Raw genomic sequence first — 21,983 nt, 5'->3', positions numbered from 1 at the left:
CAGCCACCGCCGTCTTCTAGGCGACCTCCTCTGCAGTCGCCAGCAGCTCTGCTCATCAGCCCCGCACGCTCACCCGTCTTCTCTTGCATCCAGCTCTGTCTCCCAGCAAAACCCAACCCAACTTCGTCCCTGCGCGCCTGCATGCTGCTAGCCACGCTAGCCCACCTTCACGCCTCGCCTACCTGCACTCACCTTTGCGCCCTACCGGCGACCCCAACTCACCAGCTCCCTCGGCTCCCTAATCCAGTGCCCCCGACTTTGATAGTTCTTTCCTATCCACACGATGGGCGTCCAAAGGAGGGGGGTGGGTTCTTGTAAAAGAGAAGGGGACTCAGGAAGGGCGAGTTCATGTGGATTATCTAAACTAAGGGGGGGTAGTGGGGGGGAAGAGGGCGGAGGGAGAGGAAGTGGAAGAGGAGGAGCAAGGCTTGGATCATCGCCAAACGGAAGGTGTTGCTCATTGATGTGCTCTCCACTCTCTCTTTCTCTCACAAGCTACCCTTTCCTCTCCTCCTCTCTTGAACTTGGTGGACGGGGGGAAGTCTAGTCCTATCACGTTTCCGATTCCTACGACTTTGAGAACCCATTCTTAAGGAAGTTAAGAGAGAAAAAATTATGAAGGCTCAATGATGGCATAGTACTAGAGATAAGTGTGGGATAGTACTAGATATGTGTGATTATATAGGAAAAATAGGTTATCCACTTCAAATCTCATTGGATTTCCTATCTAAGATTGATTGGATAATTAAGATAATCATAAAGATAATTGTGAGGACAAGGTGTCCATGAGTAATGTTTACCTACCCTTGTTCCTCTCGTTTTTCGAAGGCTAATGGCTTGCACTTACCTCTAGTCTATCAGCTAGTTTGCTAGACCTTTAATATCATTCAACCATTTAGGCCACCATCGTCTACCAAGCCTATGTGATAAGTTGCCCACCATGTCTTCTTTTCTCATAAAAAGATAATCGAGCTAACTAAACCCATTACAAAATAGAGCGAGGGTGACGATTGTTAACTTATGACGGACATTGAGACGTACTATGTTTTACGTCATTAATTTAAATATTCTGAGTCATGGGCCGGGCTTATCGGCACCATATGTTAAGGATGAAGGGATTGGGTGATCGCCGAGGAGAGGCGCACCTTGAATATCAGTAGGATAAGGGTTAGGGTCTGTCGGCCATGTATGGGCGCCCAAGTGTGAACATCCAAGTCACCTATAAGAGTCAAATGTAACCCTAAAATCCTCATTCTCATGTGTTGTGAATACAAGAGTGCTCTTGCCTTATCTCCTTGGTTTCCTTCTCCTGCGTGAGAGAGAGAGAGAGAGAGAGTGAGAGAGCGATCGAGCACTGCGTAGCGGCACGGTGGCGGAGAGGCGGTAGAGCGGCGACGGCGGCTCCTTCTTCACTGCGATGCGAAAATCCTTCAAGGCGGCGGTTGAGCGGTGAGTGACACACCTTTTGCATTCTGTTTGAGCTTGCTTTTCTGGTTGTATGCTTGTAGCCATTTGTGGCTCGCATACGGTGCTCGGTAAGTCCCCAGCCATGATCCTACCTAGTGGAACAGTACATTCAACAGTGCGTGCCAGTGCCTATCAACCATATGTACCTATCGCTACTCATGCTCATGTAGCTCCTACGCCTCTTAGTATGCCAATGGCGTATGCTCCACGACCGCCTTATCACAACCCTTATCCAAGAGAAGCTAGGCCTAGTCACATATCATATCCTACGTCATTTGCCAACATACTCAGACCAACGCCAACTCCTATCAGCCAGGCTCTCCTAGAAGTGCCTCCACCAGCTATGCCTGCTCACCTAGGTAATCTCGCAGTGTTTGCTCAGACGATCGGACGATCTATTGCGAAAAACATGCGGGGCATGCCTGAGAGAGAACCTAGAAGCAAGGCAGTACAAGTGGCTAAGCTCACTCAGAACTTCAGTGGTAACGAGGATGTTAGGAAGCACATTGAAGTCTTTGAACACGTGTGTGATTCCTTGGAAGAGCACAATGAGTTGCATAAGTGTAAAGCCTTAGGCTTAACCTTAAGTGGGAAGGCCGGAGATTGGTATCGGACCTTAAGGGTTGAAGAGCGCACTCACTATCCCACTCTCAAGAGATTGTTCTTGAAAGAATACATACGTGAGGGTGTGCTTTGGGGAGTAGCCTCTCAACTCCAAAAAGCTGAACGCGAGGAAGGGGAGTCAGTGAGAGACTTTATAAGTCGATTGAAGCATCTAAATTCTCGTTGCACTTTCGATGAGCACTTCAATAATAACCAACTGCTTGATAGATTCATCCCCGAGGATTGCGCCACGAGGACATATACAATGGCCTAGTCATTAGAGGTCTTACAACGTGGGAAGCAGTCACTGCCAATGCAATCCAGTTAGAAGACAACTTGATGATTGCAGGTAAAAAGGTGTCTTCGGAGACAAAATCCGTTAGTTCGCAAGTATCTGGGCACGAGCCAGTGAGGTAAAACCTATTGCCAAGGAGCCCAAGATATCCGAAATGTCTGTGACCGACCTTACTAAGGCTCTCCAAGAATACTTTAGGGGTAATCGAGCTTCTCAAAATAGCCATATGTATCCAAGAAGAGAGCAACAATAATGTTCGGTTTGCTTAGGACCACATAGCACGAGTAAATGTCCCACATTCAGAGTCAAATTCAATGGGAATTGCAATGCATGTGGTAAGTATGGCCATCAATCTAAAGATTGCCTAGTACTTAAGCGAATGTTGGCAAATCAGGCACCACTAGCCTGGTCAAACACACCTCAAGTACCCGCGCTAGTGCCTGCACCACATGTTGAGCAACCGTCACAGTACATAGTTCCAAGGAACCCGAATGTAGTCCAGTCTGTGCCGTTACCACCGCCAGTGCTAGGACCACAACCTCCACATCCAAGGATTACCCCTATAAACCAGATGGGTTGTGAGTCACATAGTGCGTGTGGGGATTATGAAGAGGAGATAGACCCCACTGCTCCATATGGGAGTGATACGTTTGAAATGATTCCCCAGTACTACATGGAGGATCATTTCAGGCAAGTCAAGCCTGTATATCAAGCGGCTGCTCTCGCCACAAGAGGGCAAAACCTTAATACCTTGGCAAGGAGACCACCTCTTCAATGCTACGAGTGTGGTGGACCGCATCGTGTAGCAGAGTGCCCTAATAGGCTACAGAAGATCGCTACTCAGATGCAACCAAATCAAGGGAGCACATCGGGAATGCCGGTACTTACATGTAATCGTTGTGGCATAGATCATTTGATTGCTCAATGTCCACATAATCCTAATGCACCCAAGATTACGCCATTGAATTTGGTTGAGGTCACCAACCAGGCACAAGGAACCACACCCGTTGTACCCGCGAATGTAGTTACACGGTCAATGCTTCAAAATCAAAACTACATTCTTGAAGAGAGGGATACTGCATCAATCGCTCAGGCAAAGAAAAAGAAAACACGGCGGAAGAGATCACTTAATGCCATGAGCTCCAAGCCTAGTTCAAAGACTAACATAGGGACAGGAGGCGACCCCGTGTATATGAATGATCCTGAAGATGATTCCGATTCAATAGAAACCATGGGGACCAAAGCCACTACCTTAAGGGAGGAACCCACTCGGGAGCTCAATGAAGGAGAATCAAGCGAGTACATAAATAAAGAGAAACAGAAGGAAACTGCCTCGGCCCCACAACCAAGTCAGTTAATGTCCTCTCGACCACCCAAACTGACTGAGACTCCCCAAGACAAGCCTTGTGGGCCAAAAACCCTTAAGAAAAAGATTGGAACTTACCCAAACCCAGTTGAGGAGATTGAACAAGTGCAACACTTAAGGGGTTTGGTGGAAGAAACACAAAGAGAACTGGAGCCAAACTCGAGAAAAATCAAAATTCTAGACACAGTGTTTCCTACGCAAGTTCAGCCTAACAGGAACCATAAACCGTTAGCTATACCTAGTATCATTCGGGAAGAAAGTGAGGATAGGACATCAGGAAGTGGGCAAACACCCTTTTTGCTTGAAAGAATGTTTAGTGAGGGAATGCCTGACCCCATCGAAGAGAAAGTGATTCCATCTTCACCAGTCCCTAGTCAAGTGGCGATATCTCGAAAAGTACCGTTGAATGTGTCCAAGCTAATGGATTTCATGTCCTCTGAAATCAGAACCATGATCATATCCAAATTATACGCAGATCCTGAGCTATTCTTAGCTCTTCGGGCATTTCTCAATGGAGAACTAAAGGCGGGGCTACCACAATTTGCAAATATGGATAGACCCGACACGCTTCAAGATGAGGAGGAACATTGGGATCTACAACCCAACCTAGATGAAAACTCGATCGTGGAAATACCTGTTAACAAGTTGGGATAGTATTTTGAAGGGGACGAATCTAATGCAACCCTCCATTTGAAAGGATTCAATGAGATGCGATATAATCTACACCTTTCAAATATTTTTCGTAAACACATCAAGTGCTCGTCCCAAGAGGAATGAACACAAAGATCATCTAAGAAAGCTTCACAGAAGTCCCTTAGATATTCCTTAAAGGCCATGTTTATCAATCGTCGCTGGAATGTTGCAGGTGCATTGGTCAAGCCAAAAGCCATGACGCGAAACGCAAACACTCCAAACTCCGTGATAAATGCTGTTTTAGCTTGGTCCTCGACTGTAATTGTGATCTGATTGTAACCCGAGTATCCATCTAAAAAGCTATATGCCTCCTTGCCTGCCACTCTTTCAAGCACATGTTCAGAATATGGCAAGGGGTAATGATCCCTTCTGGTGGTTGCATTAACCTTTTTGAGATCAACGCACACTCTGAGTTTCCCATTCTTCTTTGGTATGATGACTATCGGAGAAACCCATTCTGAATAGGGTATATGAATCCACATTTTACAAGCTTTTCAATTTCCTCTTGTACAATCTTTGTGTACTTAGGATTCATTGGGTAGGGATGTTGCTGGACTGGTTTAGCAGTGCTAATCATTGGAATCGTGTGTTGCACCACCGCGAGGGTGGAACACCCTTCATATCATGATATGTCCAAGCAAATATGTCCTTGAATTCTTTAAGAAGCTTCTTAAGTGCAGCTTCCTCTGACTAGGTGAGGTCTTGAGCAATAAAAACTGGTTTAGACTCCTCACCCGGATCTGCTAAGTCTATCTCCTTAACTACTGCAGGGCCATCGTAGACACTTCTACTCCCATTGGTAGGCGTTTGTTAGACTTTTGTGTAGACCACTTTACGTTCCCCTGTGGTGGTGAATGATTTGAAATGTTCGGGTGCAGGGTGTAAGTCTACTGGTTCTTGTTGTGCCAGGCTTTTTTCTTTCAATTTCGCCTCCTTTTGTTGCTGAGCTAACTCTTAGTTTTGTCGCCTTCTTGCAGTACGACTTAGTTTCGGCTTCTCTTCGATTTCTAATTGGGCGACGTCATGAGGTTGCGGAATACACCACATGACACTTTGGAGGTATTGTCCCCAATTATCCGCTAATTTTTGATTAGCGTCAATAGCTCCTACATAACTAAGCCATTCTGCGGTGGATCTCTCCTTGTTTATTGCAATGCGTACATTAGCTCGATAGCGTTGGCGCTTATGTCTCGTTTTCGTGTGAAAAGCAATGGTGGCCATCTATAAGGTTTTAAGAAAAAGGAAAGAAATGATAATAATGACGTGGCCCAAAAAAAGATAATCACGTGGGAGATAAATACAGCTGCCAGCGCATACTTCTGGAAGCCGGCCAGCGAAACAATGGTTCTCTCTGGAAGAGGTGATAGCGTGGTATCATCAACAGGATCCTGAATACCGTGTAGTTAGAGCTGCATTTTTGGCACAGTTTGTCCGTGTGAAGAGTCCGAATGAAGTATGGAAGGAGTTGTGTAACATTCAGCAGAAGGATGGTCAGGATGTGGATCAGTACCTGATAGAGTTTGGTAGACTGTGGAGTCTATGGTGTGAGGCTCTGATTCCTGAAGTACCCCCGCAGATGATAAAGAGAGACCGGTTTGTGGCTGGTCTGGAGCCAACGATCCGTCTGAAGGTGGAGTTGAAGAACCTGGATAGCTTTGAGGAGGCTGTCAGAGTTGCTCGTGAGAAGGAGTGGAAGATGAAGCGTCTGAGGCAGATGGGAATGCAGGAAGAGCCAAAGAGGTTTGTGAAGATGCCAGAGATTGGGAGTATGTATCCTGGGAGAAAAGCTGCTGTTGTTCCTAAACAGGAGGACTCTTTGAAGAGGGAAGTTCATGATGCAGTGAAGCTCATGAAGTCTTTAAGCGTGAATTGGATAGAGTCTGCAGAAAGAGAACGAAGCATAGGTGATATGGGAAGGAAGGCTGATGCATCATCTGGTTTTGGAGGAAATTCAGCAGATATTAGAAGAGGGAGAGGGTATCCGTGTGATGTGCAATGCCGGAATTGTGGTGAGTGGGGTCATATGAGTCCACAATGTGAGAGACCAGCCAAAGCTAATGGTGGCATATATCAATTGTCTTTGGGAATGAGTGATAGAGTGAGTGGCCCTAGTATGCAGGTGAAGGATGCAATTCAGCCCAGTGTTTGTGAAGTCCATAAGGTCACATTTGGAGAGCAGGGCATGGGACAGGTTAGACTGTTGGAAATGGAGAAGGATGAGGTTTCTGGAATCAGCCCTGAAGAGCTTTCAGAAGGCGAGGAGGAGAAGGATGAGGTTATTGATGATGTTGTGGATTGTGAGCAGGTGCCAGTACTTCAGTTAGTCAAGGTGGAGTGTGATGATCAAGGTGTTACTAGTGAAGATACTGTGGATGGAGTATGTATGGATGATCCAGGTGATGAGTTGGATATTGTAGCCTGTGAGAGTGTGGATGGTGAGTTGGATAGTGTACTTGATAGTGCACTGGATGATTTGTTGAAGTTGGCTTCCTTGGAGAAGGAAACAAGTGCTTGCATGCCAGTTGTGCAGCAGGAAGAGAGCGATGGTGTGACTGATGGTGAGCTGGATGATCCTTTGGTTGATGGTGTGATAGATTCTGGATGTGCGGATGCTGAACATAAGGTGTGTGTTCCTTGTCATGCCCAAGAGGATGAGGTGGTTGTGAGTTAGAGGTGGTTGTGAGTGGTGAGGATGCATGTGAGGCTATTGTTGTTGGTCAGGGGGACCAAGATGCTTTGCCTGGGAGTTTGGGGAGCTTAGACTTGATAGGGATGCCTGTGCAAGATGTGGAGAATCTTGGAGGATCGCCAATGGTCTTGAAGCTGGAGAAACTGCAGGAAAGCGACAATGATGAGTCTACAGTGCATGAAGTTGCTGTGTGTGATGTTGATGGGCTGAAAGGAAGTGAGTGTATGGTGAACACACCACATGTGGATGCTCAGCATATGGATGAGCGGTTTGGTCATAGTCTGAGTCTGGCAGTTAGTCCAGAGGAAGGGTTGGAAGCCAGTGATGTGAGTGACAAATTGGGTGACCATGAGATGGGAGTTGATGATGAGATGTGTGTTATCTCGGTATATGATTATGAGTGGAACTCAGATGTGTCAAAGGGGAGTAGAGGTGAGGAGTGGTGGTCTCCATCACAAGGTTGTGTAAGCTGGTCTGGAGGAGGAAGTGTGACAGTGGATGGTGATGAGGCCATATATGAAGAGCCAAGGGGGTTGCTGGAAATAGAGGATCATGACAGGGTGTATCAATGGCTGTTTGATGGAGAAGGATGCTTGAAGAATTGGAAGGTAGATGCACCGAGGTTTCTGTTTGATCCAGGGGGATAAGTGGTTTCTGATTGAGCAGCTGGCTGCTGGACATAAATGTCTCAGCAGAAGAAAGAGGGTTGCTAAATATGTGTGAAGTTTTTTGGGAACCTCAACCTCAACCTGTACATGTGTACATGAGTGTTGTTCGTGTTGTGGTGAAGTCATGGGGGCACCCATTGACTGAGTGTGGGCATCGTGGATGCGGCAGTCAGGCTTTTGGTCTTGATGGAGGTGTATGTGCTGGAAAAAGTGATGAGATCTTGGACACAAGCTCGTCCGGAACGTAGCTGGAGAAGATATCTGCTACTTGTGTGGGCGTCTCCAAAGATAAACAGGCACTTGAAGCTTTTTTGAAGTGTGTATGGAAGGAAGGGCAGAAAAAGGTAATGAGGGGCCATGTGCCTTGGGCATGAGTGTGAAAAGCAATGGTGGCCATCTATAAGGTTTTAAGAAAAAGGAAAGAAATGATAATAATGACGTGGCCCAAAAAAAGATAATCACGTGGGAGATAAATACAGCTGCCAGCGCATACTTCTGGAAGCCGGCCAGCGAAACAATGGTTCTCTCTGGAAGAGGTGATAGCGTGGAAAGTCGGCGCGGGTAGAAGGAGAAAAGAGGTCGCCTGGTTATTATGGGGGTGCCTCTCTCTTTTGTGAGGAGCAGCTGGTGGAGCGGGCTGCTGGATGCGAGGATAGAGGGACTCTCTGGGGGAGAGTGCGAGGACAGAGGCCACGTGCGTTTTTAGCGAGCTGCAGCCAAAGGAGGGGATGAGTAGAGAGCGAGGAGACTCTCTGGGGGTTCTCAACTGTGCAGACGACTGCTGGGAGTTCGCCGTGTGGAGGCTGCAGGCGAAGTGCAGCTAGGCGCAGCTAGGCGCAGCCGGAAGGGCACGAGGACGGGAGAGCCCGGCTGGTGTTGTGTGTGGTGGCTAGCTGTAGCCACAGGAGCACAGAGATGTGAAGGGACTGCCGTGCGAAGAGCTGGAGGTTCTGGGAGTGTGTGCAGCTGTGCTGGGCGAGAGGAGAAGGAGCTGGTGAGCGCATGGGTAGTAGGGCCGAAGGAAACTGGTGACAGTGCGAAGGTGGCTGGAGGCGTAGAGCCAGGTGCAGTGGGCCGCATGTAGAAGCTAGTTGGGGACTTGGCTTGAAGGTGCAGCCACACGTAAAAGAAGGGCCGCCATGGAAGGTTTGTAATGACTGGATGGTGCGCAGCTGCTGCATGTGTGAGAGAAGATGGTCCTTGGTGACTAAGTGGCGGTTGCAAAGGTGATCAGTGGCCTGGAACGAAGGTACACGGGCTGCAGAGGAGCTGGGTGCTTCTCGTATGAAGAGCAGATAGCGCTGGAGCTGGCGTTAAGTGACAAGGGTTGGCGTTGCAGGTAGCAAGCGTGGCTGGAGTGTAACTGTTGTTGCAGGTTGCAGAAAGGACCGCCTGGGAAGCAAGCAAAGGAGGAATAGAGCAGAGAGAGCAAGAAGGCTGGTGGTGTAGCAGAGAGACCCTCAGCTGAGGTGCAGAGAAGAGAGCGAGAAGGGCTGCTGCAGAGAAGCAAAGGAACGAAGGGATTTGGATCGACCAGGAGCTGGAGAGGGCTGATTGCGAGCGGGTGCTCGGTATAGCTGGTGTCTGGGATATCTTTGATATCCGACTCTGTAAAGGTCAAGGTCCTTTCTGAAATATAAGTCTTGTTCATGCTCTTTGGTCTGGTGTTCTGGTGTGTTTGCATGTGTGTGTGGAAGTGTGGCATGCTATAAGGGCGTAGACAGCTCTACCGCTTCCGTACCATCAACGTTCTTAGGCGTTGTGCCCGAGAGGATGAGTATCTATACATTTTGCAAGAGGCACATATGGGTGTAGCCGGTGGTCACTTCTCAGGAGACTTAACTGCGCGAAAGATCTTACAATCAGGGTATTGGTGGCCCACTATGTTCCAAGATGCATCACTCTTTGTGAAGGGATGCGATGAATGCCCCAGCGGAAAGATCAGATGCCCCTACATCCGATCAAAGTAAACCAACCATTTAAAAAGTGGGGTTTAGACTTTGTAGGTCCAATTAGCCCAGCGGCCCGAAACACACAATCTCGCTATATTATTGTGGCCACTGACTATATGACCAAATGGGCTGAAGCGAAGGCGACACGTAAGGTAGATGCAAGGACAACAGCCAAGTTCCTCTTTGAAAATATAATCACACGCTTCGGTTGTCCTTTTGAACTTGTGAGTGACAATGGTACACATTTTATAAATGAAGTGATTAAGGAGCTCACAACAAATTTCATGATATCCCATCATAAATCTACTCCTTACTATCTGCAAGCGAATGGCCAAGCCGAGAGTACCAACAAGACCTTAATCTCTGTTTTGACAAAGATAGTTGAAGCTTATCGCACGGATTGGGATCTAAAGCTTACAACAACTTTATGGGCCTATCGTACTGCGTACAAAGTGGCTATTAATTGCACACCATTCAAAATGGTATATGGCCAAGAAGCAGTCATGCCGTGGGAATTTGTCATTCCTAGTCTTCGTGTTGCTACTCAAGAGGGTTGGGATGGTAAACCCTTAGTAGAGCGTTTGTATATTCTTGAACGGCTAAACGAAGAAAGACAATTGGCTGTGTACAATGCCCTTGTGGAGAAGGATAGAAGGAAAAAATGGTTTGATCGCAGTGCGTAACAAAAAGAAGAAGCTCAAATATGCTGGTAAGGGACCGTAAAGAGTATGTGAAATTACCCCGCAAGGTACCATCCGAGTGGAGACTCTCGATGGAGTTGAAACCATTGGATTCCTTAATGGGAGTAAATTCAAAAGGTACTATGACCCCCTGAGCCAAGAGGAGTTACATGCAATCCATCAAAAGAAGGCAGCTAAAGAACAAGCTGAGCTTAAAAAGATACAAGCGAGAGTCGAAGCCAAAGAACGTCAACAGCGTGCTAGGCGACAACGAGAAGCCAACTTGGGAATTACTCAAGTATTTTTCGAGGAAGCAGAGGAGGATGCACTAGAATCTGACCCGCCTCTAAGATACCCAATTGAGTTACAGAGTCCTTACGGGGAGGTGCTGTATAATGCATTATTGGATACAGGAGCTCAACACAATTTGCTATCATATGGCGTGTGGTGTCAACTTGGAAAACCACCTTTATCCAAGAGTGCTATCCAAGTTCAAGGTATCAACAAGAAGAAAACCCCTGTCTCAGGAATTCTGCACACTCCGGTTGCCTATGACAAGGGGATCGTAATTCAAAGCTTTTTGGTTATGCCTGCTGGTACCATGGAAGGCATTGTAAACTTAGGGCGCAAATGGATGTTGGCCACCAAGTGCAATATCGATTGGGCAACCAGACGAGTCACAACGCAAGAACCAACACTCAGTATGACCGCTCAAAATCTTGCTCCTAAGCCATCGACTCTGGACAAAATGCTGGATAACGAAAAATCACCAAGTCCAGTGGCAAAACCATCTTTGATTGTTTGCCACCCCTCTAACGCTTCAACGCCAAGAGTGGAAACATGCAGGGTGGTCTCTAAAGCTCCGCTTACTATGCCAAAAAATACATACAAATGGGTCCCAAAAGCTTCGTTAACATCTAGGTAACAGAGTGCTCCGCACCACTTCTTCCAGAGTTAGTTTGGATTCCCAAACGATATCGATCATGTTACCACCTAGCTCAGGAAGGGGGGAGCCACATGAAGCTTCTAGCTCCTCATGCCAGGCACACACTCATATAGAAGTTTCTACATGCTCTACACCTACTCTTGTCAACACCCAACAAAAAACCGATGAATCTACGTCTCCCCTTGTAATAGTATCGTCGGAAACCATTTCCTCCATTCGTCAATGGGAGCGTACACTACCATCTCTGCAATTGGATGTGGCCACAAGGGTCATAAAAAGCTATCTGCCCACATCACAACCTATGACCCGCTGGACAAATTGGTTCCAAGAGGCTGCAACATCATTGCAAATAATATGATCTACCCAAGGAAAGGGGGAGCATGTACTCACGCTCGACAGTCTAATGCTTTCTCCTTATAACCTTCTCCCCTGACCATGTAATTGCCGAATTCAAGGGGATGTATATATATAGCTTCATACATTTAAAAAAAAAACAAAGAAAAGAAAAACAAAAAATAGTAAAAAGAGCAAGAGCACAAAAAGAGGAGCAATATCCGTATATAATCAAGAACTAGATTGACTTGTCATAAACCTACTGATGCTATATCTGTGTTTGCAGATATGGCAGATGCACGATCATCATACACTTCATCCACTCCCACCTTTGGTGAGAGGTATCATCTGTACCTTTCTCAGATATTTCACATGTGCTATCCTGTAATTGAAACTGAATGGGATCATATAGATGTACTAGCCAGAGAGGAAAATGTTGAGGAATTAGAATGGCTAATTCGCCTATTGACCATGACTGACCCCTACTCCATAGAGGAAATATCCCCGATAGCCCAATGCTTTCCTTTTCCACAAGATGACTATCCTCGCATGGTTATATTCTTGATGAGTTTATGTGGATGGGAAAATGAAAAGGAAATATCTGACAATGATGAATGGACGGATGAAACTCATGGCACTACTGAGGTTGACTTTATTTATTTGGATGATGCGGATAGAGGCTTAGCCTTAGGGCTAGAGCCAGGACTCTACAACATCCTCTTACCGTATCCTCAGTAGTAGTGTGGTGACTGGTAGGAAAATTAGTGTTTTCAAGTTTTTTCTAGTTTAGATTCCTTAAACGAGTCTTTAATTTTTCACACTGATGTGCCTCTCGAGGTATAGTGCTTGTTAGTTGATTGTACAGGTTGAAAAGTTTGAGGTGGGTTCGCTTTCAAGTCTTGAAATAGCCGCAATGCTCATACATAAATATCTAATCAAATTGCGGGCATTTCTCTCATCGAATCAAGGAGATCTCCAAAATACAGGTGTAATTCTTCCATACCCACTCTCTTTCGTTTTTACTGTTCAATTAATTACATAAACTATAATGCATGACCACATGGAAATTGTCAATGTACTACTTAGTTTTTGAAGTTGCTTGCATGCTAGTGTAAATCATTAATGAGCTTAACTTTATTGGAAATATTCCTAGGCAGCATGACGTCTTTAGTTAACCTTGGAATACGATTGTCTTAGGTCTAGGGTCAAACCATCTTAATGTTTGACACCTGGCCATGTGTGTGTTGACCTCTAGGACATAGCTATTACCCCTTTGTCGAAAGGATGCAAGACAAATTATAGTTCAGGAGCGAAGATCAAAAGAAATAGATTTAAAAAAAAAAGCCTACAATAAATGGCAATACAAGTCTATGATGTGCTTTAATGTTGGCCTATCGTCTTATTGATACTTGGTCGGCGAGGAGTATTCTACTCCAGACCGATGCCTTGATTGGTAGGGGGTAGCCTTGCCTAAGGTGAACTAATAGATTCCTGGATAATGCCTTGTGTTAAACATGGTACCAGGATCGATGTTAGTTTTGCCTTAGGAAGGTCGCCATTGTGTGTAAAAATTGTCACGTGCATTAAAAATAAAAAATAAAAATAAAGGCAAAAGGCTCCTGTAACTCTAATGTTTCTTGTGTCCCTAGACTCGTGGTATTAACTTGTTCTTAGAGTAGACACAGTGTGGTCATCTGTTTATTTATTAAGCTTGGTTATTTTCTTTGACTTAGGCCAGTTATAAACCTTGATTAACCTTTGACACCTTGCTAACTCTTGATTTACTTTCAATAATTATTAAACTCCTGTTAATTTGCTACACTAGCTCATTCATGTGACCCCTTAAACTAAGTTCTCATAGCAATATCCATTGTGGTCTAACATGCTTGAATTTATACACTTTATATCTTTTGAATTCCAGCATACTTTCACTCTACTTCCCTGTTTTGCAGACGGTCTACCATAACAACCCTATCGAGCTTACCATACCATAGCTTCCGAGGACGGAATCTACATCAGGAAGGGAGGCATGTTAACCTATGACGGACATTGAGACGTACTATGTTTTACGTCATTAATTTAAATATTCTGAGTCATGGGCCGGGCTTGTCGGCACCATATGTTAAGGATGAAGGGATTGGGTGATCGCCGATGAGAGGCGCACCTTGAATATCAGTAGGATAAGGGTTAGGGTCCGCCGGCCATGTATAGTCACCTATAAGAGTCAAATGTAACCCTAAAATCTTCATTCTCATGTGTTGTGAATACAAGAGTGCTCTTGCCTTATCTCCTTGGTTTCCTTCTCTTGCATGAGAGAGAGAGAGAGAGAGAGAGAGTGAGAGAGCGATCGAGCACTGTGTAGCGGCATGGCGGCGGAGAGGCGGTAGAGCGGCGACGGCGGCTCCTTCTTCACTGCGACGCGGGAATCCTTCAAGGCGGCGGTTGAGCGGTGAGTGACACACCTTTTGCATTCTGTTTGAGCTTGCTTTTCTGGTTGTATGCTTGTAGCCATTCGTCGTGGCTCGCATACGGTGCTCGGCAAGTCCCCAGCTTCTACGATCTGTGCGGCAAAAGCGCACAACGATATCCCACACACTTGTTTTGTGCATGTGTAGTATGGCGAGGATTGTTGGAATCATAGGCTCTATAAATCTTCCCCAAATTAATCTACATATCAACAACAAGTTTTGTAAGTTGGATTGCCAAAATCTCAACCGTTCATTTCAAGGCTAACCAAAAGTTAAAGTGGGGTTCTTTCAAGTGAGGACCACGTGAGCTTGTGGACCCATGCCCATAGTTTAATGGTAGTTGGTTCTAGTGCATTCCACAGCATCAAGATTCCAATGTCCCATTTGAGAGGGCTCTAGAAGGCTGAAGAGTCTCCAAGAGAGATCCAAAGCCTTGTTATACGAGCCCAATGCCAGGCTGAAGCTCGCATCGCTACCCTCTCGACTCTAGCTGTGGAAACGCCCTCGCTTCTGTGCATTCAGCTATCTAGGAACCCTTCTCTTCGCCATAGCCTCTCTGTCTCTCTCTCTCTCTCTCTCTCTCTCTCTCACAGCTCAAGCCTCACCAAATCATCCATGGCCCTCCTACCTTTCTTCATGAACCGCTCATCCTCATCACTGTTCGCGGACCCTTTCTTCTCGGATCCTCTGGCCGCTTGGAAAGTCGCCTTTCCCGACACCGATCAGCCCGCCTTCTCCAACTTCGCCAAAGACGTGCAGGCCGTAGCCAACACCCGCATCGACTGGAAGGAGACCGCCGACGCCCACATCATCTCTGCCGACCTTCCTGGTATCGTATGCACGGCATTATCATGCGCTTGATTGATTTAAGTGTGGTTTGCCGTCGTTGTATTCTGATCACTGCCCCACATGCAGGCGTGAAGAAGGAGGAGGTGAAGGTGGAGGTGGTGGAGAAGTCGGTTCTGTGCATCAGTGGTGACACGAAAAAGGAGGTGAAGGAGACGGACAAGTGGCACCGTGTGGAGCGCGCCGCTGGGAAGTTCCTGCGCAGCTTCCGGCTGCCGGAGAACGCTGACACCGACTCAATCAGCGCCAAGTTCGACAAAGGCGTCCTAGTGGTGACGGTGCCCAAATCGGGCGCGGCACAGTCAGATGTAAAGCCCATTGACGTCTCCGGCGATCAGCCGTCGGACACGGCCGTTGCTCCCGAAGCGGTAAACGGACAGTAATGTGCTGCGCCTAGTGACGAACACTCGCGGAAAACGTTACATAAATAATTATCTACCCTTCTATAGCCTTTCCAAAAGGCATCTTCATACATTGTGATGATAAATATGTGTATTGAAATTAGCATATTTTCATTTCTTTAAGCATTAATCATTACATGTTACATATTAAAATGAAACCTTAGCCTTTTTTAAGCATTAATCATTCCATAGAAAAAACACTTTTATTTTTAATCTCAAAAAATATATTTAATGGAAATGCAAAAGATACTTTGGTGCCATATTTTTGTGATAGTTATACTAATTATTTGAAGATCATAATGCAAAAGATACTTTGGTGCCATATTTAAGTGATAGTTATACTAATTATTTGAAGATCATGATTAACCCTTGCCACATCACCTCCTCCCATGCCACCATCCACCTCCACCTATAAGCCTCTTGGCAGGCCACCCACCACCCTTTTATGTAAACAGAAAGAATAGATGACAGAAAGATGAAATCCATGATCCAAGAAAGAAAATCATACATGAAAAAAAATCACACTAATCAATTAGCCAATCAGTCATACATGAAAAAAAAAATCATACTAATCAACTAGCCGATGTGTCATGTAAAAAATTATTAAGAGATGTATTCAATTTCACTAGAATTCTATCAGGATTTTTGGGGATATTGCTCAAGGTTTATGTTTGGTTCGAAGATTTTAATGAGCGCTCTACCTTCGGTAGTCATTTCCTTCAACTTCGGCTATGACTTTTGACCATCTGAATAAAACTATATGTCTTGTGCAGATCATTCTTCATCTCTCCTCTTACCTTGGTGATAATGTCCTTGGTCTTGGCACACATTTGGTTTATTTTCAAGTTGTGAATATTAGAAAACTAATAGCAAAAGCAAAATCTCCATGACACAAAACATGAATTATAGAAAGAAGAGAGTAAACAATATTATTGCGTACAGTCTTACCTTGGTGATAATTTCCTTGGTCTTGGCACACATTTGGTTTATTTTCAAGTTGTGAATATTACAAAACTAATGGCAAAGGCAAAATCTTCACAACACAAAAATGAATTATAGAAAGAAGAGAGTAAACAATATTATTGTGTGCAAACTTTGATTACAAATTGATTGGGTATATGCCCACCCGCGTGCCCCAAATAAGGAGCCTTGATGATGGTGATCTAGACAAACTTTGGACAGAGGATTGAAAAGATGCAGGGGAGAAGAGAGCTTGAGCTCTTGCAAGCACACACACACACTCACAAAACCCTAATAGAGAACACACAAAGTGAGAGGCTGAAAATCTTCTTCTTCTTCACTCAACACTCAACACACCATATACAAAGATAAGAGTACACATATGAAAAGGTACTCAATCATATACATACTAGGGTTCTCTATAGTGTGAACCCAACTAAATGAGCTGGCCCTATAACTATGCCAGTCTCTAGAATGGCTCTCACACAGCCTGTCATCCCACTGGTCGCATATCACCCATGATCTCACCAACCATGCCAGTGGTGTAAGTGTGGGGCCTATCCCCCAGGCGGCGGGTCATCAGTGTCCACCGCCTCACTAGATGAGCTCGATATCTCAACACTCCCCCTCGAGCTCAACTCCATCTCATGTACACCAAGCGAAGCCCTGAATCTGCGGAGCTTCTCTATACCCAATGCTTTGGTGAAGATGTCAGCTACCTGATCCTGTGTGCTGACATAAACAAGGTCAAGGTCTCCTGCCAAGACCCTCTCTCTGACAAAATGGTAGTGGACCTCTATATGCTTTGTGCAAGCATGAAAAACTGGGTTCCTGGCCAACTGTATACTGCTAATGTTGTCACTGAAAGTGACAACTTGTCTATCCACTAATAGACCCAAATCTGCAAGTAGCTTTCTCAACCAAGCTACCTCACATGCTGCCATAGCAGCTCCTCTGTACTCGGCCTCTGTACTAGATAGAGCAATCGTAGGCTACTTCTTGCTGCTCCAAGTCACAACAGCACTCCCCAAAGAAAACATGAAGCCACTAGTAGATCTTCTATCTAAGATACTACCAGCCCAATCAGCATCTGTGTATCCATGTACACATATCTTTGTCCCAGTTTCATAAAATAGTCCACAATGCAAAGTAGACCTCACATATCTCAGTATGCGGCTCAATGCATCCAAATGCAGCTTCCGGGAAACTGCATAAACTGACTCACCAACCCAACAGCATAGCTCAAATCTGGCCTGGTGATCGTCATGTAGATCAAGCTTCCTACTATGCACCTATACATAGTAGGATCCTCCAAAATCTCTCCTGAATCTGCACTCAACTTGCCATTCTGATCCAATGGCACTGAGATAGGCTTACAGCCTGTCATACCATACTTGGACAACATGTCCAAGCCATACTGTCTCTGCAGTAATCCAATACCATGTGGTGATCTAATCACCTCAATGCCTAAGAAATATTTGAGCTCCCCCAGATCCTTCATCAAACTTCTGCAAGATCTTTACATCAAAGATCTCTGCATCATGGTCCCCGGTAATGATCAAGTCATCTACATAGATGACAACAAGCACAACCCCTCTATGACTGTGTCTCACATACAGCGAGAAATCTGCATTGGCTACATGAAAGCCAATAGTGACAAGATATTCATCAGCAATCTTGTCAAACCATGCTCTTGGTGCTTGTTTTAAGCCATACAAGGCTTTCTTCAACCTGCAAACATGCTCGGGGTGACTCACATCCTCATAACCAGGTGGCTGCAACATATACACTTCTTCCTGCAAATCCCCATGCAAGAATGCATTCTTTACATCCATTTGATGTAAAGACCATTGCTTTAATGTAGCCACTGCTATCACAACTCTCACTGTTGCCATCTTGGCAACTGGACTGAAAGTTTCCTCATAATCAATGCCATATGTTTGCGCATATCCTTTGGCTACCAATCTAGCCTTGTACCTGCTTATGCTTCCATCACTGTTATGTTTTACTTTGTACACCCACTTGCATCCAATGGCTTTCTTGCCTTCAGGCGATTGCACTAAATCCCAAGTCTCATTTCCATATAGTGCATCCATCTCCTCATCCATAGCGTTCTCCCAACACACATTTCCAACAGCCTCATCAATGCATGTGGGCTCTACAACCTGCACAACCTTTGCCATGTATGCATAGTGGTGTGCCACATAACCATCATAGGTAAACCTCTGCACAGGGTTCTTCACTCTCCCAGATCTTCGCAGCTTTGCATTCAAGGCTTTCATAGCCTTCTTTACACCAGGTGTTCTCATAGCTGGTATCCCAAGCTCCTCATCAAGGCTCATCTCTGAGCCACTAGACTCTCCATCAACATGAGAATACCCTGCAGAAATGTCAGGCATACTAAGGGGCTCAACCACTTTCTCTTTGCCTTTATGTGATGTACTAATCACATTTATAGAACTGGTATTATGACGCAGCCTGCCACTCCATGGTCTATAAACTGAACCACTAGATGAGGACTCTCCTGGTCCACTCAAAGACTGTGATTGGTGACTTGCATTTTGTGCAACCACATTTCCACTCACATCATCCCCAACAGCTTCTTTTCAACAGCATACCAGCTGCTCATCTCATAAAAAACAACATCCCTGCTTACCCTCAACTCACGTGTAGCAGGGTTATAACACCTGTATCCCTTTTGCTCAAGGGAATACCCAACAACTTCTTTTCAGCAACATCCCTGCTTACCCTCAACTCACGTGTAGCAGGGTTATAACACCTGTATCCCTTTTGCTCAAGGGAATATCCAATAAACACACATTTTTCAGCTTTTGGATCTAGCTTAGTTCTCAGCTCATCTGGCACATGCACATATGCAATGCATCCAAAAACTTTTAGATGAGACAAATCAGGTTTTTTGCCAGTAAACCTCTCCTCTGGAGTTACATCATGTATGGTTGCAGTTGGAGTCCTGTTCATGATGTAAACTGCTGTAGAAACAGCCTCAACCCAATAGCTATGCGGCATATTCTTCTCTTCCATCAATGCTCGTGCAATCTCTGCAATGTGCCTGTTTTTCCGCTCAGCAACTCCATTTTGCTACGGAGTGTATCTGCATGTAAACTGTCTCCAAATACCATTTTTCTTTAAAAATTCAGAGAACTCATTGGAGAAGTACTCTCCCCCTCCATCTGACCTCAGGCACTTTACATATTTCCCTGTTTGCTTTTCAACCATAACTCTGAAATTCTGAAAATGAGTGAACACCTCACCCTTCTCCTTCATGAAGTATACCCACACTTTCCTTGTGTGGTCATCAATAAATGTCACATAATACCTGCAGCCTCCCATAGACATGGTCTTCGTAGGACCCCTTACATCTGAATGCACAACATCTAGTGCATTTTTGCTCACATATCTGTTACGTGGAAATACATGCTTTGTTTGCTTTCCAAATTGGCATGCTTCACATATTTTTTGCATACCTTCAACTTTAAACTTTGGCATCCCTATCACAATTACTTTAGTCTGCATAGACTTCATTCTCTGCACATTCACATGTCCAATTCTTTTATGCCAAATGTCTGTGTCTGCAACAATTCTTGAACCATTTGCAAACATTGCAGCACTCACTTCACGCATGTTTACATTCAACGTAAACATTCTACCCACTTTGTTGCCTTTTGCAACCAACTTGCACTTGTCTTTAAAGTCTTCAACATAACAACCATCAGGATTAAACCAAACCTACAAACCCTGCTCAATCATCTGGCCAACTAAAACCAGATTCTTTGTTATGTTCGAAACATGAAGAACCTCTACAAGGTACTTCACTTTGCCATCCTGCATAGACAATGACACATCTCTAACATGGGCAATTGGATGAGCAATGTCATCCCCTGTTTCCAGAAAACTTGGTCTTTCAAGGTTTTTTGGTAACCCTTTGTTCATCGAGTTCATTATGTGGGTTGTTGGTCGTTGTTGGTTGACATGATTGACCTCCTATGTCTATACCAACGCCATGGGCACTATATACAAAACTATTTTGGTAACCTTTTGTTCGAGTTCATTAAGTGGGTTGTTGGTTGTTGGTTGGCAATGATTGACCTCCTACGTCTATGCCAACCCCATGGGCACTATATCCAAAACTCTTTTAGCACCCTTTGTTCATCAAGTTTATTATGTTCAAATGCTCTTGTAAGTAAGACATCCTTGTTGAGATATCGAGCTCATCTAGTGAGGCGGTGGACACTGATGACCCGCCTAGGGGATAGGCCCCACACTTACACCACTGGCATGGTTGGTGAGATCATGGGTGATATGCGGCCAGTGGGATGACAGGCTGTGTGACAGCCATTCTAGAGACTGGCATAGTTATAGCGCCAGCTCATTGAAGATAAAGGGTATTGTGGAATCCCTTGCATCTATTGGTTTTTCAGTAGATGATGATGATAAGGTGGAAGTCTGTCTCTACGCGGTCTCGGGCCACAATACAAGGTGTTCAAGACGTCTATTCAGACTTGGGAAAACATTCCCAGTTTTAAATATTTGGTGTCTATGTTAATAATAGAAGAGAAGAGCTTGGGTGAAGACCAACAGTCTTCACAAAACAAAAACAGTTCAGAGCAACAGGCCTTCTACACAAGTTCAGGAAGAGGCCGAGGTAGAGGAGGCCGTGGACGCAGTCAAGGAGGTGGCCAAATAGGTAATCAGAATTATGGCCAGCAGCAGCAACAACAACAGTCCCAGAATTCACAACAATAACAACAACAACACCCAGGTGGAAGAGGCCAATTCAGAGGCAGGGGGAGTCAAAGAGGTCGTGGAAATTGGCAAAGGCAGTATAATGATACACGTGGATGCTTTTACTATGGTAAACCTGGACATGTGCAGGCAGATTGTTATAAGAAGCAGGTTGACATGCAAAATGGGAAATTGTAGCAAAACAACTATGCATCCTCGAGCAGAAACAATGAGGACAATGAAAGGTTATTTGTTATGTAGCATGTCGTTAATGCCATGTCTGAAAATGTAGAAGCAACACATAAAGATGATGTATGGTACGTTGATTCAAGTGCTTTGAACCACATGACAAGTCATGGGGAGTGGTTCATCCCCTTACCCTTTACATGTGGTGCCGACAAGCCTGGCCCATGACTTAAAATGCGTAAAATAATTATATGACGTACAAAGTAATACGTCTCAATGTTCGCCATAGGTTAACAGGAGTCTTCCGAAACAATTTACAGACACTAGGTCAAATTAGTGTCAGCAAAGGAGAGCTTACAGGTTTTGTGAAGTTTCGAGGCAAGTATTTTAAATTTTTTGACATTAGAAGATGTTCTAGGAGTCAGGCAGACACATTTCTGAGGCGAAGGTTAGCAGTAGGCATCCGTTTCAGACTATGGTCAGAATTTGATCAGTTGTGTGTCAGTTGGGAGGGATTCAGGTTAGCTGCTTGTTAAAGGAAATCAAGTGAGGCATTTAGATTAAAGATCAAAGGTGTTGGGAGTTAGATCTAGCCTAGGAGGAGGACAATTGTTGGAGGTATCAACCGGGCTAGATTGAAGGGTGTAAAGGTGTCCGTTTGTGGCTGGAGGTCAGAGGATAGATTCC

At 45.0% G+C, this 21,983-nt stretch overlaps 1 protein-coding gene across 1 annotated transcript; it reads left to right on the top strand.

The window, feature by feature from the left end:
• The first annotated feature begins 14,617 nt into the window (after positions 1 to 14,617).
• LOC147612067 (18.1 kDa class I heat shock protein-like) lies at positions 14,618 to 15,656 on the top strand. Its single transcript, XM_086784253.1, has 2 exons — positions 14,618 to 14,989; positions 15,076 to 15,656. Exons 1-2 carry the CDS (start codon positions 14,776 to 14,778, stop codon positions 15,387 to 15,389), a joined length of 528 nt encoding a protein of 175 aa, XP_086640379.1. The 5' UTR covers positions 14,618 to 14,775; the 3' UTR covers positions 15,390 to 15,656.
• The last annotated feature ends 6,327 nt before the right edge of the window (positions 15,657 to 21,983 follow it).

The sequence above is a fragment of the Cibotium barometz genome, chromosome 46 (genome assembly GCF_041138505.1).
Source record: "Cibotium barometz isolate CiBa-2024 chromosome 46, ASM4113850v1, whole genome shotgun sequence".
Taxonomy (NCBI): domain Eukaryota; kingdom Viridiplantae; phylum Streptophyta; class Polypodiopsida; order Cyatheales; family Cibotiaceae; genus Cibotium; species Cibotium barometz.
This window is presented reverse-complemented; position numbering and strand designations above follow the sequence as displayed.

Bases quoted from the DNA above. Each gene is read 5' to 3' on its own strand.
- LOC147612067 (XM_086784253.1), top strand. From the start codon at position 14,776: ATGGCCCTCCTACCTTTCTTCATGAACCGCTCATCCTCATCACTGTTC. The intron at 14,990-15,075 runs GTATCGTATGCA...CCCCACATGCAG, and splicing joins CATCTCTGCCGACCTTCCTG to GCGTGAAGAAGGAGGAGGTG.